The sequence below is a fragment of the Rhamphochromis sp. 'chilingali' genome (genome assembly GCF_963969265.1).
Source record: "Rhamphochromis sp. 'chilingali' genome assembly, chromosome: 9".
Classification (NCBI taxonomy): Eukaryota; Metazoa; Chordata; class Actinopteri; order Cichliformes; family Cichlidae; genus Rhamphochromis; species Rhamphochromis sp. 'chilingali'.
In genome coordinates this window covers 23,878,909-23,898,338 of record NC_137936.1, presented here as the reverse complement: position 1 = coordinate 23,898,338, position 19,430 = coordinate 23,878,909, and the positions used below count along the sequence as shown (strand labels likewise).

General features: G+C 40.6%; 1 protein-coding gene across 2 annotated transcripts in view; it reads right to left on the bottom strand.

Annotated features, from left to right (window-relative positions):
- Positions 1-19,430, bottom strand: part of cacna2d2a (calcium channel, voltage-dependent, alpha 2/delta subunit 2a) — a 178,491-nt gene that overhangs the window by 80,675 nt on the left and 78,386 nt on the right. For both annotated transcript variants that reach the window (XM_080890968.1, XM_080890969.1), the window contains exon 4: positions 8,318-8,377. In XM_080890968.1, the coding sequence (XP_080747094.1) occupies positions 8,318-8,377 (60 nt within the window). The remainder of the gene's footprint in view (positions 1-8,317; positions 8,378-19,430) is intronic.

Below are 19,430 nucleotides of genomic sequence, written 5' to 3'. Positions count from 1 at the left end.
TCACTGAAATTGAGATCTCGATTATTTGACGATATTTATTTAACCCTTTAAGACCTACCATAGAACCAAGTCCGCCAGAGCTTATATTATTTTTTTTTTACATGCTGTAGTGCCATTTTTGGGAGCATTTCAAGTTGCTATACATCAATACAACTGTTATAGCCCATATTTTAATAATATGTATGCATTAAGTGACCGAGGACAAGCTGATGACTTAAGCTTGTCACTGGCTTGCCATCACCAGTGTGTGAATGGGTGGATGACTGGATATGTCCTTAGGGACTAGTAAAGCGCTATATAAATACAGGCCATTTACATAAGATGTAAGTACAACTCCTCCGGTTTCTTATGCAAAACAAATTATTGCGCTAGCTTACACGGTTCCGGTTCTACAGGGATTTAAAGGGTTAACAATAACAATGTATTGAATAATGACTTTAAAAAAATAATATAAAATAGTGTGCAAATACTGATAACAGTGCAAATGTTTGTAATATAAAAAATAAATGAAAAATGTAAACATCTATGTTTAGTGAACTTTGCAGTGTTGCTCTGTGGTGCAGCTACTACACCGTGGCAACGTTTACACACTATGTCTACTTGATGTCTGACTCTGCGATCCCATAATGTTTACACACCACTGAAGGTTTTTTTACCTCTCTTTTCAACCAACGGCAGTCACTCTCCTCTCCAAATAACTTCTGCTTAGCTTTTTGAGCTTCCCTTGGGTTCTCTTAATTGTTGTGACGGGTGTTCGAAATGCAGAGAGGTGCGCTCGATTTGCCACACGGAGCAGCGCGAGAGTAAAGCACGAGGGAGGGGCTAATAATCGGCTCAGTCATTTTTAATGATCGTTGAAAGCCCAGATCGTAATCGTGATTAAAATTCGATTAATTGAGCAGCCCTAGCTGCTTGGTCCCTACCCTCCTTTGTCCAGAGGATACGGTGTCTATGTTTTCCACAAAAAAGTCACATTTTACTTCTAAAAATGTTAATGTGAAACCACCTGAGGGCCCAAAGATAATAGGCATTTAAATATTAGTTTCTGGCCTTGTCCCTAGTTCACAGAGATTTCTCCAGATTTTCTGAATCTTTAGATGATATTATGCACTGCAGATGACAAAATCTTTAGTTTTCACCACTTTTAAGGGAAAAACACTATTCTGAAAGTGTTGCACAATTTTAGTCAAACTGGTTTTTGCTTATCATTACTTCAGAAAAACTCCAAAATATGCTTTTTATACCCAATCATATTGACCTGTTGCAAATTAATTCCAACTTTTTTTTTTAAATGTGTTGTGTCACAGAAATTCAAAATGCACTAATATTTTTGATGAAATAGCAACAAACTTCTATGTTTTCTGTGGTCCACTGTGAGTAAAGTTGTGCATATCATTCCATTCTGCTTTTCAGATAACATCCCAATATGTTTATTATTGGTTTTGTACATTTATAACAAGCTAATTTACTGTCAGAGATATAAGCATTGTCGAGTGCTTTGTATAACAGCTAAGGTTAAAATGTGCTTTCTACCTGAAGACTATTTAATGTGAGAATCATCTTGAGTGGCAGCTTTGACTTTAATATCAGTCCACTTAAATTATATATAATTTAATATATAATTTTTCCTCTTTTTAAAACTCATTAACCTTGGTCTGTTTTATGCCAAATTACTAATTTACTCCTAACTCCTGCACATATAAACAATTCTTAATTGTTGGCACAGTAGTGTGTGCTAACAAAAAAAAAATCGAAACATCTTCCTTTTAGTTAATACAGTAAAATGAAGAGATAATAACAAGAGGCAAGTAACATTTTCAGATAACCACAGAAAAGGAGAAATAACACATAAGATTAACATGTAGAGAGGAGCCAGGGACAGGCACCCTTCATTTCTGTCTATTTTACCAGAATTTGAATGTGTCCAAGGCAGCCCTCATAAGACTAATGTATTCTGTGGTTAATGGAGCTGGTTGCTTCGAGGGCTGGGCTGAGAGTCGCCACAATGATTCTCACTCATTTCCTCTGAAGGGCCAATTATCTCAAATAGAGGCATTATTAAAGGAGCCGAACTTGGTCAAGTGAACAAACCCTTGCAGCTCGCGCTCCCAGCACTTCAGGTCATGTTACACCTCTAAGGGGACCTATAGTGATTTAAGGACATTTAATGTGGCTGGAAATACTGACTAAATGTAGCTACTATAGAAGGGTGACAAATTAAAGAAAAAAAACACAGTATGTTAGTGATGTCTGTTGGTGTTGATTAATATGAGTATCTGAAATGCTACAATAAGAATGAAATATTGTTCTTGCAAATCCTTGGTGACGGAGAGATTTTTAACTGGATTTAGGTCTGATGACTGAAAAAGGCCACACAGTGTGCTTTTTCTTATCAGATCATTTCAAGACCCCTCATGCCCTGTCATCCTGGAAGAGACCCCTCCCAGCACGATCAGAAACACTTTATATTGATTTGCACAATCCTTTCCTTTCAGATTATAAGCATGGCAGCAAAATGCCCCGACAGCATAACAAAGCTGCTGGGCTAGGGGTGGAGGGGGGTCAGGTTTTTCCTTTAATTTGTCACCTGTATGTACATGTGCTGAGAGCCATAAAGAGGTCACATGAATACCACTATTATGTATGAGAGTGGGTGGCTGAGTGGAGTTGAAGAGAGAGAAGCAGAGAGAGAGAGAAGAAGAGAAAGAGAAGGAGAGATTGTGTTGTCCTATGATGAAAGGCTTGATTGATTAGAGAGTGATGATTGCAGTAAATGGCCTGGAAGATGGCTCCATCTCTGTTTCCCGTTTTCTCCATCTCTTATACCTTCTTCCCTCACTCACTTGCTTTCTCACTTACACCTCTCTCACTCTCTCTCTCATTCCCATCGTGCTTCTCTTTGTCACCCCCTCTTCTCCCTGGTTTCATCATGGCAACCCATCAACACAGCGCCTCTTTCTCTCTCTCTCCTAATGGCACAGCTATTAGTACTAATGCATTTCAAACATACAGCAGCTGCCACATCGCAATCTGAATGAAAGGACATGTCTTCCTCCAATCTCTCCAATCTCTGTCCTTTCTTCATCCAATCTTGTGTCTCGGTCCTAATGTCAACTCTTCCTCAGATATATGACAGTGGTCATCAACAGCAACCTCTATACGTGATATGGGACGTGTGGCTGATAATAACATTGCTAATATACCTACAAAGTAGCTCGCCATATATATATATATATATATATATATATATATATATATATATATATATATATATATATATATATATATATATATATATATCGATAGATAGATAGATAGATAGATAGATAGATAGATAGATGATGGATCCCGAATCCTCTCAGACATGACTGGAAAAACATTGTATGAGGTTTGTAAATTCTTGCATTCTTTATTTACTTGTTACACAGCGTCCCAACATTAAAACTACTAAAACCAAACTTTTTTTTAGCTCTAGCCAGAAGATTGTAGAACTCCCCAAAAGTGTTTAACAAATGTCTAACTCGCTAATATCCACACTGAAATATGAAGTCATAATTACGTTGTTGGAACAATATCTGTCCATCTCCCAGCCCCGTCTCTGCCAGTAGCAAAATGTGAAATATAAGGGAAATTAGGGCTGTTCGATATAACGATATATATCGGATGACGATATAAAAACGTCTATCGTTTCATTTTACACTATCGTTTGTTTCGCAAAATAAACTGTTTACAGCCATATTGTTTCATCGTTTTGATGGTCACTGTAGTGGCTATATTAATTTCTTAAAGTTCTCTCTTTCTCTTATATTTAATATAACCACACTAAGGACGGACAAGCGCCTGTTTTTATGCGTTGTAGTTAGCAACAACGACGGTAAAACCATAGCGTGTCCGCTTGTTTATTTTCCACATAAACCTTTCACAATAAAGCTCAAGATCCTGTTGAGACTTTTCAAAATAAACTGAATCACGTGAAAGATTATGCCGAGTATTTATGGATGAGAAGCAAAAAAGAGCCGTCAGATGCTAAAAAATAAACCTTACTCAAACGTTAGAACAGGCTTTTACCCGCAGCATGCTGAGTAATAAATACTCACAAAGAAAACGGCGGCTGTTACAACCTATGTCTAAAAATGTATCGTTTCATGCATCTGTTAAAACACTCGACTCCAGCTACATGACGCGCAGCTGGAAACACTTCCCGCAAGTCGAGCTGCCCGAGATTCACAGAATTTACAGAAAATGTAAAAATTTTGTGATTTATATCGTTATCGGATGATAGATGTCTTATATCGGGATATGAGATTTTGGTCATATCGCACAGCCCTAAGAGAAATGTTTTTTTCATGACAGTCAGCATTGTTTTGTAACTGAGGTATACTAAGTAACTAAGATATATTTCATGTTTGTAGCACATATGTTTTCCAGAGCCTTTAGCAGAGGATACATCACCATCCTGGGCAATTGTGGCTCAAGAGTTGGGAGTTCGCCTTGTAATCGGAAGGTTGCCGGTTCGAGCCCCGGCTTGGACAGTCTCAGTCGTTGTGTCCTTGGGCAAGACACTTCACCCGTAGCCTACTGGTGGTGGTCAGAGGGCCCGGTGGTGCCAGTGTCCGGCAGCCTCGCCTCTGTCAGTGCGCCCCAGGGTGGCTGTGGCTACAATGTAGCTTGCCATCACCAGTGTGTGAATGGGTGGATGACTGGATATGTAAAGCGCTTTGGGGTCCTTAGGGACTAGTAAAGCGCTATATAAATACAGGCCATTTACCATGGCAACTACGGAAACTGACTTTTCAAAAAAGTGGCAATATTTTCAACTAAATCACCAAGTAGTTTGTATTGCCTAAAACTAACCAAGTAGTTTTTAATGATAATTAATGAATTGAACAAAATTATTAATGTATTAAAAATAGAAATTCCATTAAAAATCTTTGATGTGTATAATGCTAACTTGGCTCTCTGGTGTGAGCAGTGATTGAATTGCCCCACCAGCACCAACCCCTCTGACCTCTTAAGTGTGACTTTTTCACCTATTAAATCCGAAAAATGCTCATTTTCTCTGCATGGACAAGAATCAGTTCACAAATCAGTAGATCAAAATAAATTTGGGAAATTCATGTTTCAGAAAAAAAAAACCATAAACAAGTGTTAGATCTGTATCTGGAAATATGACTTAGAGGTTGTGACTACTGCATGAACTACAATGAGATGTGCTGCGTCTCCAGATATCTACGTCTACATTTAAATTACAGGCCTCATTACGTCATTTTATCATATATGAAGTTCAAGTGAATCAGGAACTTCCAGATTTTGCTATGTATGGGACAGAACCTAAAACAGGACATCTGGCCCTTTTACTGCCCACCCCCAGTTTCTGAAAGAGAGCCAAATTCAAAATCACATTACCATTTCCAACTATGCAAATACAACAGATAATCACAGAATACAGCCTCTGTCTTTCAACAGCATATCTTATGTCTCATTTAATACACTATATTTTGATAATGGCAGTAGTTTTGCTGTTTCAACAACACCATTGTCCATAAGCCTAACGTGCCTGCAGTCTAAGCAGCATAACCTGACAGAAGAGATGGGGTATAAAGACTGGGGAAAACCTCCCTGCACATTTTAGACGAGACTATGTCCCATGTAAGTGGATATAATATAATTTTTGCATTTCTGTCATGCTATAAACATATAAAAGCGCTTCTATATAAAAGATTACAATTTTAGTGTGAAGCCAAGCTGCTCCAAAACCCCTCTAGCTGCAAATTCAGCTTCAAAAGTCGCTAACACGGGGTATGTATTCGCTGGTGTTCTGGGAGAAAAACCATTAAAAGCAATAAAACATTTCAGCAGCTACTTTGAGCGGGTAAACACCCAGGCAATCATATTACCAAGAAAAATGCACTTTCCTCTGCAGGACGGGATTTAAATGACACTCTAAACACCTCGCATGCAGACTTTCAGCAGTGGTCAAAGCTGTAAGACCCGGGACTGCTTAATCACTTCATTCTGATACAGAAATATTAGACGTTGCTGACGTTACTCTGAGCAGTTTCATAGTGCTCCACTGTCACGCAGCCAATTTTCAGTATACAAAACAGAGATATGTGATACTTGGCTCTAAAGATGTTGGTTCTCTTTGCCCTTAAGAGAAAAGCACAACAGCACTGAAATGACTCGAGTCGCCTGGGGATGACTCTGTTGCCAACACGGTAGCCGGGTGTCACAGAGCGATGGGCACCTGACCTTGAGAAATCAGCGGCAATCCAACACTTTAATGTCTATTTCACACACCATTTGATTCCAATGGATTTAAAACCCTGAACGACCATTTCAACAGTTGTTACGATCAACATTTTGACATCCATAATGTCCAGCAGTCGGGGTGGTCAGGCATCGCCTCTGCAGTTAAACCGGGAAAATGCTTGAATGTGTGTGTGAGAGTGAGGCGGGGAGAGAAGAAGTGAGGTCTTCCCACTGCATGGGTAACAGCTGCGATGGCAGCCGCTATGAGGAACAAGCGTGTCATTGAGTTTCTATGATGTCACTCTTTGGCGAGGCAAGCAGATGGGCTGGGCCAGGTACAGAACCTACCATTAATAAACACATACAAATGAATACCCACTCGCTGACAAACACAGCCACATTATGCATTTTCGACCCAGAGCAGAGAGCACGCGCACCCACACACACGAGCTCTACCAAAATGCACCGTCTCGCATGCATAAACACCTTTTCTCTTCATTTGACAGACTGCTCCACCCGCTAGTTTAAGATGCAACACATTTCGCCTAATATACCCAAAGAGCATGCAGCCCTAATCTAATTAGAGTGTCAGTCAGCAGAGTGTTCACCCAAAGAGAAATTAGGAGAGCACAAAATCTACAAACAGGAGAAAAAAAAAATCTTGCAGGGATGTGGCATATCTACCACCGCCACCACCTTTTTGTGATATTTTTTAATGGTTTCACAGTTGCCCCTGCTGAGATTCATTACCTGTTCTAATTATAAAGGCAAATGAAATCAGCTCAATACATTATTAATAGAGAAACACTATTAGGATTCATTTGCAGTATTTGCAACAATATGGTATATTCCAAATGTTTTCATGGCTGATTAAAGACACAGAGGGAGGGGAAAAAAAAGGTTTATGAATGTGATGGAAGTGCTAAAGGTTAGAGTGCGAATGAGACTGGTGACTGGACAGAAAGAGATGCAAAAAATGAAGGAGAAAAGGCGAAAGAGTCGAAACAGAGGGACAGAGAGAGGTGTTCTGGAGGGGGAGGGTTAGTTTAAAGAGAGTGCTGGCTTTTCCACACGAGGAGGTATTGATGCCATATTGGACGGAGCTACTTATGAACAGGTGTGCTGTGCTTGGTCCCTGTGACCCAGGCTTCACTTCCTGCATGGCTACACATCCCATTGAGGTGCATCAGATCCGGGCAGGGAGAGGCAGGCATCAACCCCACTCAGGTCTAAGATGAAGGGACATCCACACTGCAGCTCTGTCCCTTGGACCAGCAGGGTGAGACGGAGGATTGCAGAACCAGCCCCACCCCAAGAGTACCGCTTTAGAGTGTAAGCAACCATGAATAAAAATGGACTTGCAGGGAAGTAGGCTTCATAATAATTATTCGTTTTAAAATCAGTTAAAGCCTTTTCTCAAATATCCCCCAGGAGGCGTGGGGTTAAAAATCCATTTGTGAGAAGTGTACCATGACATCGAGCTTGTCTCCCTGGAGACAGAGGATGTGACAGTAGGGAGTGTGCATGCGTCGGGTGAGGCTATATATACATGCATATATGTGTGCATTGTGTGTGCAGGGCATCTGAATGTTTGCAAATTTGAGAGTCACTGGAGCACACCGGCTCAAAGACACACAAGCCAGAGTAATACCGTTTCTCCTTTTTTAGATTTCAAGAGCAGATGTCTAGTATTTTAAAAGGTCAGCTGCAGGAGAATGTAATGTTCAAGTTACTACGGCCCGCAAAACAAAAAGAGCAAAAGCTTTATATACCATAAAAATAACAACCCCAGAAGTAATTTTCAAGCAATTTTAAGTAAGCAATTTCAGGGTGTATGGATATAATGCTATGGTCATAATGTGCATTACTGTTTTTTGTACTAATCACCACATTGTCTCTGTGATGCTGATCACATTGTCATCAAAGGGTTACCTTTAAAGGTGTTAAATTGAGGGGAAATTGGAAAGCAGATGACAGGAAGATAAACCAGTTTGCCTAGAAAAGAAAAAAGGGAAAAAGGCAGAAGTCTTGGAAAGGAGGGAGAGGAGCGGGTGTCCTACTTTACCGTCACACCATCTTGCCAGACGTGTTCCTTCTGAAGCTGCTCTGCTTCTCTGGCCAGTTTCTACAAGGTAGCAAAAAGAGAAAAAAAATAGCAGTGTCAGTATCAGAAGTCAATAGAAAATTGATTTGTTTGTGTGTGTGTGTGTGGGCGTGTTTGTGTGTGCCACGGACAAACAGACAGAATGGAAATGGTAACCTTGTTCCCTATAAAAGCTGATGATTAGAACGGCAGCTGTCCTCCTTTAAGCACCGGTCTCACAGCACCAGGAGATGAGCATTCAATGTTTCCCCTACCACTGCCCTATATCCTCTCCAACTTACAAAAAATAAAATAAAATTTAAAAGACAAATTAAAAAATAAATGTTATTATTATTATTTTTATCTGCACTGAAATAACAATTATAAGCAAGAAAATATCCAATTTTCATCGTCTCAGTCAACCTAAAAACTGTTTGTTCAGTTTGTTAATGCTTTATTAATCTTATACAGTGCACTCTCTGTATTACAGTGTAGAAAATATCACTTTGCACTTGTATCTTCAAATCCATGTCTGTCTAATTGACATACTGTATGTAGTCAAAACTTTAGGATTTAATATTTAAATAATATTCACACTTGTTGCCAAGAAGCACACCGAGAGTCCAAATCCCCACCAAGGCAACTCACACTCTGGTGATAATTTAAGGCAATAGTATCATATTTTGTATATATTAATTTAATTTTCTTTGTTCTTGTTAAGTGTACTTTAAGACGTTCGTAGTGCAGTAAAAACGTATATATGACACACTGTTTGATTGCACAAACACTATGTAGGAGTGGGTAATGGGTAATAGGTACTGATTTGTAAATAACTGGACATGGTTTGTGAAATCTGAAAGGCTAAGGCTGTGCCATATCATATTGCCCACATTAATACTTGATACATTTTTACCTGATATGAAAGTGTCACATTACAATAACAAACATATGCATATGTTCCATGGTGTGTACAACAACGAGACAAGCCCGGGCATGTCTGAGAGCAAGAGCCGCTTGTCAGTCTCCAACGGCAATTAGGTATCTAGTTCTGCAAACTTGCAACCCAAACGTAAACAAGTCAACCAAACATCGCTTGTTGCACTCCATTCGACAGAAAGTTCAAATGGTAGATAGAAATTTCTTATGTGGTTACATGATGGAAAAGCAGAGCTTTAAGCAACTGGTTAAAAATCTCAACCCAAGATACAACATCCTAGTTATAAAATATTTTTCACTTTTATTATGTGACAATATTGTGCAGATCCTGAAGAGTTAGCTAATTGCTTTAGCTCTTGTCAAACTGAAGTGCTACATAGTTATGTTATGCTTTCACTAAATAGTTCCAGGGCAAACACTACTAAAGCTACTTTTGTGCGTATATTCCCTTCATGCTGTGTTACTGGAAATACTGCTGAGTCACTGCTATTGCACTACAATGCTGCTGCTGGCTCCTTGTTTCAGTAGATTCACACTTTAAATTAGGAAGTGCGCCATCTATAACAGTAGCCCAGAGATAAGAAGAAGGATGGAAAAAGTCAAGATAACCTTTAACTAATTCCAGGTGAACCTTTGAGCCAAATTTGAAGAAAATCCCTCAAAGGGCTCAAAAGATGTTCATGAAAAAAGACAAAGATCATAGAAAATGGATGGATGGATGATTTTTATTATAAAATTATTATTTTTATATAAGATGTTATTACATATTGCACAGGTAATAATAATCTTATACTGCAAGTGTATCCATTTATTTGAGAGCTGAGACACAATGTAAACAAATGTGACATAGTACCATACGATGTTTACAATAAGTACTGGTGCTGATCCTCATCGCTCCAAACAAAGACTCATCTTGAATGGCTGTTTGTCAATAATATCCATATTTTTCCACGCATGCAGATAAGAGATGGACATTAACTTGAAAGGCAGTGTTTGCTATGATTTAAAATTGTTATCTTCAGCTGCAGTCAAGTTAAGAATGCATTATTTGATTTAGTCCATATTGACAACAGAAGTTTCTGTGCACCACGACTTTTATATTTAATGCGCACATTTCTTAAACACCAACGCGTATGCTTATCTTGTTAAAAGTTCGAACACCCTGGCAGCACACACTTCTTTTTACTGTTTTTTTTTTCTCTCTCAATATGCACAAATACTCTCCATCAACACAGACAAGGGTCACCTTCGTGATAACGTCAAATATGAAACTTGATTTCTTTCCCCTCATGCAGTGAAACAACAACGGCCAAATAGAAGAGTTGCTGAAAATCGTGTCATAAAATGTCAGTCAAAAGTCTGACTGAATATAAAGTGTTTTAACTTGAGCTTCTGTTACTATTCTGCTGACATACACATAATATTATCATCTTAAACTGATATTTAGCACCACTGCCCGTGATGTTCTTTCATGTTCTAACATCATTTGCTATGATGTGGTTCATCCCTGTAGAAACTTCTCTTATAGGAAGTCGTCCAAGTGACAAATACGCCTCCTACCCCACAGTGAAACTCACCCTCCTTCCCTCTTGTGCTTCAGTATCTAGGTTTCCCCAGCCCTCTAGGGGGCGATGTTATTTTCGTCACAGAATAGTGTGATCAGCCACAAATCCCAAGGCTCGAAAAATTACTAACCCTAATTTAGACCCCTGCTGCAAAGAGATCTCATTCATTTGCGGAGCTACACCGAAGGAGCCTGTCCCCTGCTATGAGAGCCTTTTTATCTACAAAAAACACGCAAGACATAAACTGTCATTATAGTGGAAGCTGTCCTATTTCTATTAAGTGCCCCGCCCACCCCATTTCTGCAGAAACAATACATCTCAATGCACGCACACAAGCTCTATGTGTGGTCATGCGGGATGTTAGTAAAGATAATTGCTTCGCTCTAAGCATGTACACAATGTGATATCACTAGCATCATTTGTGGCGTGCGGTAGCAATAAATCTGGATCTTTAAAGCCACTTTTGCATTGTGCTATTAAGCACCTGAATAAGCTTTTAATAATGATTTCATTCATTTCCTGTTGAGACAATAGAAAGCTAAAACAAAGAAATAAGGATCTAATTAGCTTATTGAAATTATTACCAGAGTCCATTATAAAAAGCAGTAATTGCACGGCTTTTTGTTAAGGACGGTCAACTTCGCTAAAGGGCAGCACCACAACAATAATCTCATAGCTATCAGCACTCCCATATTCAATTCGGGACAAACAGAGGAGCCAAACAAAGATTTCACTACACTGTGGCAGCTCAGAGGTTAGCCACATGATTTCAAACTCTGTCTCAACACATGGTACACGTAAAGCTTTTCATTAATATGCAAATATTTGTGAAGATATAGTAGCAAGTTGCATTTTCTTAGCAGTCTTTTCTCAGTCCTCTCTTATGATCTATGATCTAGCCATTCCCCTCAGGATCTAGTCTGTCAGTAAGAATCTCGACTTTGTTCCTTCAGAAAATCCATTTCCCACCCCATGAGTGGCCAACACATCTTGTTTTTCCAGTTCTCTGTTTTCTCCAGCTGCCTTTCTCCTGGTCTTCTTCCTTCCTCTCATCCTGGTAGGCAAACATTTCTCTGGGATCCTATCGCTTCTCTCGCTGCTTAATGCAGTCCCCGCTCCAAAACAGCCATGTGTCTTCATGTGTCTTTCCTTCCTCTGTGCTGGCCCAGATGGATGGGCAACACAAACAGCCAATGAATCACAGTGAGAGATGTGGGAAGGAGGGGGGCAGGGATATATCATCTATGCTGGTGGCTGGAGCCCAAGCAGCTTAGAGCACTGGATGAGCATAGTGAGATCAGCGCAGTACAGCACAGATAAGCCCAGTACAGGCCCACACAACACAGAAACTCAGCTACACTACAGCATGCAGGCACAAATACATCAGGACAGTCAACAACATGAGCGTGAAGCGCTAATGTTACCGCTATTGTAACCTTGACACAAAACGCCTCACATGTTGGGCCATTTGTCACGCAGTCGTCGGGCAAGGTCAAGAACCATAAACACAACTCTGCGATCTGTAGTGGCGTTTGAAGTGCTTCTACCACTTCTGCAGACTTAAACAACACGCAATGGAATCTGTCACGTATGGGAACATTGTACGTAATAGCGCAGGTGACAGCGTAATTGTGCAAACAACCAAAGAGCAGACAGCAGCAGCTTGCCGATGCCTCCGCTGTCGTAGAACGCTGCCGGCGAAGAGCCGCGGTCCCTCACTGTGAACTCACAGAGCAAGAAGACGGCGAGAGAGAGAGCGGGAAAAAAAGTAACGAAAAGCTCAGCATGAGACGATTAGGATCTTTAATATTCATAACTGTTAAGTTTCCTCTCTTCCAGAGGGGAGCGGTTTAATCAGTCAAAGTCATGTTATTTCTAAAGGAATGACAGCACACCAGGGACGGACAGCGTCATGCTGTGGTGAGCGCCAACTCGACACTGGGCCGCCGTAGCCTGTTAGGCCTTTCCACTGAGCATTAACTTAAAGGGCACTCAACACATTGCCGCCTGTGTGATCTTAAAAAACAGCCTCACAATGCGTGTGTTTGACCGCGAGGACACTTGAGAAAACACGACACGGACTGTACATGTGATGGCGGCTTTGACTAAGGTACTCGACACATTCTCAAATGACCCCTTTAGCTCGGTTTATGCGAACACTTAAGTCACCTTGGAGACCAAAAGACTGTGAAATGACTCTGCTGAGGTCACTTAACCTTCTCACTGCGACTAATACAGCGAGGGAAGACCCTTGGTACATTTTTCAATGAGAGTTTTTTTTTAAATTACAGCTGGCTGCAGACATAAAGGTAAGCCGGGTTCTTTGAAAACAAACAAAAAAATTATTTCTAAATATAGAACCGTTTTCTCAAGGGTCCTTCCAGCAATGTTGAATTAAACATCAAACCACAGCATCTCTATAGTCCTCCCAAGTATCCTCTGACACATGCATGATAGAGACGAATTTCCAGCACTGGTAGATCTACCAAGAGACAGTTTGAAAGGCATGTCACAGCTCCATAAAATATTGTTGTATTAGGAGATAAGTACGATATGATGATTAGAGTTTGAGTACAGACTGCTGTTTGTTATATCTGCTGATAAAATACTTCTTGCACTCACAAGGTCACAGATGTGTCATGGCCCTAAGAGCTGCTCAGTGTGCTGTAGTAATGCAGGGAGACGTAATGTCATGCGGCAGTTAGTCCATTAGGGGGCAGCAGACTGAGCGCCAGCAGCAGCAGCAGCAGCAGCAGCCAGTGGAGCCTGTCAGAGTGAGAGCAGTCTGCTTTAAGCTCTTCATTCTGTCTTCTCCACTCGGCCGGGATTAAGGCCAATCATAGAAATCACTGAGTCAGAACCGTCCCACAATAACAGATGGAGGGACTTTCCACTCCAGAATTTTAAAACATCACAGACAAACTCACTTTCACTCGGCCTCGCACCCTCGCCGCCACCATCCCCCACCGCCGCCACCATCTTTCATTCTCGCACCATCCTTTTATCTCTCCTCTCCGCTCGGCTGTTTTATCCTGCCATCATATGCTGTACTCCATTTCTCTCCATCTGTCTCAGTTTACTGCCCCCAAACTTTCTCCCTCCACTAAAGCCATATTAATTCCAACAACACACTCAAATCAACTGCAGAAAAGTTTAATTGACTTCACAGATTGGAGAATTTCCTCTGTGAAGTACTTTGAACTGGGAAAGAGCTGGAAAACTTATAACTTGTTTTGACTGCAACCCAGCCTTCTGACAGACTATCAAATTTCAAGATTGCCACGCAAAGTTCCTCCGAGGAGGACACTGATAATAACAATAGACGTTCCCCCTTTAGAGTTGCCAAACAATGTAAAAGTCCATAATGAGGTGCAATAATGACCCTTAATTCCAAGTCCCTGGTTGGTTAGCTACTGGCAGCTGGGTATTGTAGCCGCTATTAGCTAACTCTGACAGAGGATGTGCATGGATGGGTGGGAGACCCTGCCTTTGTTCTGTGATCCAAAGCACCCTGTGGCAGACCAGTTTGCAGAGGCTGTGTGTGTGTGTGTGTGTGTAGTGCTATTGTAGCATGTGCTGAGATAATCCCTGCCTTTGTTTCTCACCCATAATCTTCCTCCACCACAACGGAAATGTTAACACTGTCTTTTGCTTTTCCCCACTCATGGCAGCGCATTCCCAACTCCACTTCTGTTTCCACAGAGGCTGGATCTGGAAGATGTGAGATGTCACCTACCCACAGAAGCATCAGCTCACCAGCTTTTCAAAATCAAACATTCTTTTTTCTTTCTCTACACTCCACAGAGCCTCGCGGAAACACTACATTTCCAAAGACGATTGCCAGCATTGTGCGGAAGCTTCTGTGTAGTTCACTGAGACAAAAAAGGCAGCTGTCTTTACTCTGGAACAATAGCTGCTGCAAAGAGCTCCTGTAACCTCACAGTGGTTCTTCAGCGTTACGCCAAAGGGATCGACCTTGATCATAAACCCTTGTGTGCTAACAGATCTACTTCTAAGTTTATGATATGGATATAATCAAAATACGATTATGATAGAAGCAATATCACAGGAGCAAACGTGCTAATCTAATATATTACTGACTGCTGAAGTATCTCCATAAAAACAATTCTCGCTAAAAACTAATTCTCTTTTAATTGGGATGCTCTTTGTTTCATTTGAGATACACTCAAAATAATATGCATTTCACTCATTAAACCACAGTGCCTTTGAAGCTAAGTGGCAGGCTCATCATAGCACAGAATGAGGCCAAAGACCATTGTGCTACACATTATCATTCACTGGAGCTGCTACCACTGTAATTTCAATTAAACCTCCTATGGTATAACTGCTACAAACAAGCTCTATGTAGATAAAACGCATGCTTTCAAAACTATGAATCCACACAAGTCACCGTGCACCAATGCAGCACGCGTGCGTTACGGTAAAACAAGGTCACTGCAAGAACATGCCATAGAGATCTGCAGCCTTGAATGCTCACAGGTAGCCATGATTCCTACATGCAGAGGCCAGCAGGGGGCTCAGGGTGGGCGTGCAGACTGAGCAGTGTGTTGATGGGGCCAGGATCAGCTCAGTGACATGCGAGTGTCTGGCTGGTTGGGCTCACTGTCTATTGTTTGACAGATAGTCGCAGACGTGCCCAGCCTTTCCTGCTGTTACTGGCATCAACCAGACACAGGAGCAGAGAGGGAGAGAAAGGGAGGAAGTAACATTTCAGAAAAAAGGTTCTCCAGCAGCTCATAAAGCACTGACCTTGTGGGTGACTTAGACGAAGAAAGCTGCATACTTGTTGTCTAGTAAAAAAAGTGGTGAATAAAATCCATAAGTCAAAAAGAAGAAGCCCACTGACGTTCCACAAGAGAAAAAGTGAGCACATCACTTCCCTTTTACGATGCACAAATGTTAACATGTTCATGGGGCTTCACAGACGACCCACATGTTGCGTCCACCTCCTCCTGTGTAGGTGGAGTGGGTGGGAACAGCATCATTAAGCATGTCTTCAGAGGTTAGAGTGACATAAGCATGCGGCATCACAACCAACAACAACAGAACAAGACAGAGAGCTCATGTCTGTACTCCGCCGCTGTTCTATATTTCAGCAATCTGTTATTTGTGTCGCATCATGACAAAAACCCCAATCATTGCCAAAACACACACGCACACATTATGTAAAAACACACACGCAAACATTTAAAATGAGCACGAAAACAGCGGCAGCTGACATCTTGAATGGAAGACAAGCATGATTGTACATGCACACGCTAAGGCGCACTTTTAATCACCACTGGTCACGCGGCGCACCGACACAGACTCCACTGAGATGTATGTTCATACTGTACACTTGCAATCAGACCAAAAGAGCCCTCATTAATCAACAGGCAATCAGTTATACAAGCATTTGTATGCTGTGTGTCCCTTCTCTGGCAGACGTACGCTGAGTGCTGGGCTTGGATGGAAAAACAGTTGGACAGTCAGATGTGTGTTGCTGAAACAAATGAGACAATGTAGACCATTTAATGGGATGGAGACGAGCAAACAACCAAAGCTTGAAATTGTGCAGAAACATGCAATAGCAGTGGGGGGGGGGCAGTCTGACATCACTAGACTCTCAGTTAATAAGCATCAAAATCTGTTTTGTGAAATACTAAAGCTACATATGTTTTGATCACTGTGCTGTGGACTATTTGAAAATAATTACAAAATAAAACATATTTGGACTTGTTTGGGCGTGCGATGCTTTATTGGCACATCTGATCTGGGTGGGTGAATCAGCATTAAGTTTGCATGAACATAATGTTGATTCAGTTGCCATATAATTACTGTTATTTTGTCCTCGTTTGCTGATAGAGCAAGCAAAACAGTTCCCACACATAGTTGTAGTTTTTTGCTTGTTTTGATCAGATTGTAGTTTTCTGGTTAATATGACTAAATAACCCTCGAAAGATTTTTAGCAGACATGCACAACGTGTATCTTACCCGTTAACTAAGAGATGAATCTCTAGTTATTATGTATGGGCTCCAATCAGGTTAAGCCCGATCGATGTAGGATCTTTAAGATCGATACCGATATTTGGTAAAATCTGATATCACAGCCGAAATTTTTGTTCCTTTCAGACACGTGAAAGATAAAATAATAAAATGATTTTTTAATATGTGTTTCATAGGACTCCTTACTAAAATAATATGAGAGGACAGTTTAAAAATAATCTTGTTTTATTGTTATCATCATCCAATTAGCCCTGCTGTTGAAAATTAATGAGTGGCCTCTGGTGGACAAACTGTGTAACAGCAACACTCGCGACATGGCTAAAGGCAGTTTCTCATGCCTCCTCCTTAGTTTTTAAAATGTCCATTTATCTGCCAATATAAACAAAGACACCAGTATACTGTATTGCCACATAGCTAATATATCGGGAGGATGTCACTGTCCTATTGCCCCCATGCCTCCCAGGAATCATCGGACTGCCCATAAAGCCATTCTCCAGCTCTTATTCTTAAATGCAAACTAATATCTAACATCATCACCTGATATAGTTAATGTCTGGAGGTTAGGGTTGCATCAACATTGAATCTAATGTACTACAATATAGTTTTTTATGTTATGTTTTAAATATATTGATGCAGAGATGAAAAAATAAGAAAGACGGGGGAAAAGAAAGAACAACAAGAGGAGGAAAGGCTCTTTTTATTTTTTTGCTTAGAGCCATACCAATATAATCTCAGCCCATCAGCTTAGCTTGGCTCGTCTCACCTCACCTTTCCACAGCGATGTCTGCAGTTCAAGGGCAAACTGTATATTTTTTCTGTCTATTTTTGCCCTTTACTTCAATCAGCTTCCCTCTTACTTGAAGATTACTGATAGTTTAATGAAAAGAGTTATACTGCGGGAGCTTATAAGGGCAGTTCTAATTCAACTAAAAGGCCACGATGCGTTTCCTAAAAGCTATTTTATGTCTTGCAGATTTACTTTGCTCCCTCCCTTTCGTCTTTACGGCTACAAAGGGAAAATGTATGCTTCCTGACAAAACCACTGTCAGAGTGCAAGAAAGCTCAATGACAGCAGTTGGTGTTTGACAAAGTATATCACTGACAGCGCACGGCAGGTCAGTTGTTGAGGATTTACACATGTGAACACATGAATACAAACCTTCAGTCATATTTATCCATGCATACACACACGCACGCACGCACGCACGTGGACACACACACGCGCACATACCCTATCCAGTATTCCAGCAGACATAAGAGAGGAAAAACATGCAGACACGGCTGTCTCTCAAAGCAATTACAGCAGACTGAAACCAAATTAAATTTGAAGCCTAGAGCAACACTAGCGACTGAATGTCTATGACAGATATGACAGGGGAGGAAAGGGAGTGCTGCGGGACCAAAGGGTGGAAGACATGATGAAGAGAACGCCAGGTGTGGGTCAGAGAGGAAGAGAAAGCTACTTGGATAGAAGAGCAAATAGACAGAAGTGGGGCAGAGAGCTGGTCCCACGCAGAGAGCATCGGGAATGAACTCAACCGAGATTTAAAGGACGGTTCAGATGGTTTAGAACGCGTTAGCTCAAGTTCACTGCAGACACGTTCGAAAACACGCCATATGTTGTTGGACTGATTTGGCATCGTCTGTATAATAATTTCAGGAATTAACTTGGAGCTTTGCTTAAAACAGTAAATGTTTACCATAAAATTTCACATTTGCATCTGCTGAGCAACACTTTTTATCCAGTATATAAAATTTTGTCAATGACATACTGCAACTGTGACAGCACCCCCCACCAAAAAAAGTGTAGAGACCCAAATTGTATTATTTAACCGACAATATTATCCATATGAGTAGCTTTCCTTACTCTAATAAAAGTAATGGGAAAAAGAAAAGCTTCTAAAAGTTTGGAACTCATTCTGAAACCATGTGGTATGCTTTGGGACAAAGTATTGCAATTAATTGAGTAAAACATGCAAAACTCCTACAGTTCACAAGACTTCGCCAATGGAATTCCTGCTAAACGTAGTATATTTTACAACTTACCAAGTAATTATTTATTCAAAAATAATTATCTGAGAAGGCAACAAAAACTACAACACTATGAAAACGCTGAAATGAAAATGTTCTTTCATTGAATAATAAAAGCACTTCTTTTAAAAAAAAACTGCTTTAACACTGGAAACTGATGCCACGCAAGTAGAATTATACTATCTGTAGACCACTTAGCAATCACAAACATGCGCTCGTTACAGGCATACAGATTAGCTCAGTTTCCAGTTCTCCACGAGATATCATTTCACCATTTTCATTATTCTAGTCCAAGAAATGACAGGATTAGTTGTGGCGGCTTTTAAACATCTGATGTTATCTCGCTCTCCTGGGTGAACAATTAATCCCCCCTTATTTCCCTTCTTCTCATCACCCTCTCTCTCACTCCCCATCCAGGCCTTAACTTGCCTTCTTTTCTCTGTTTTTTCTTTTCTTTTTTTTACTAGAGAGAAATAGAGCTAAGTGGCCTGATGTTTGAGCTGTGTAAGTGGACACAAAATTAAGTTTTTATAATCACTAGTCAGTGCCCCACAATT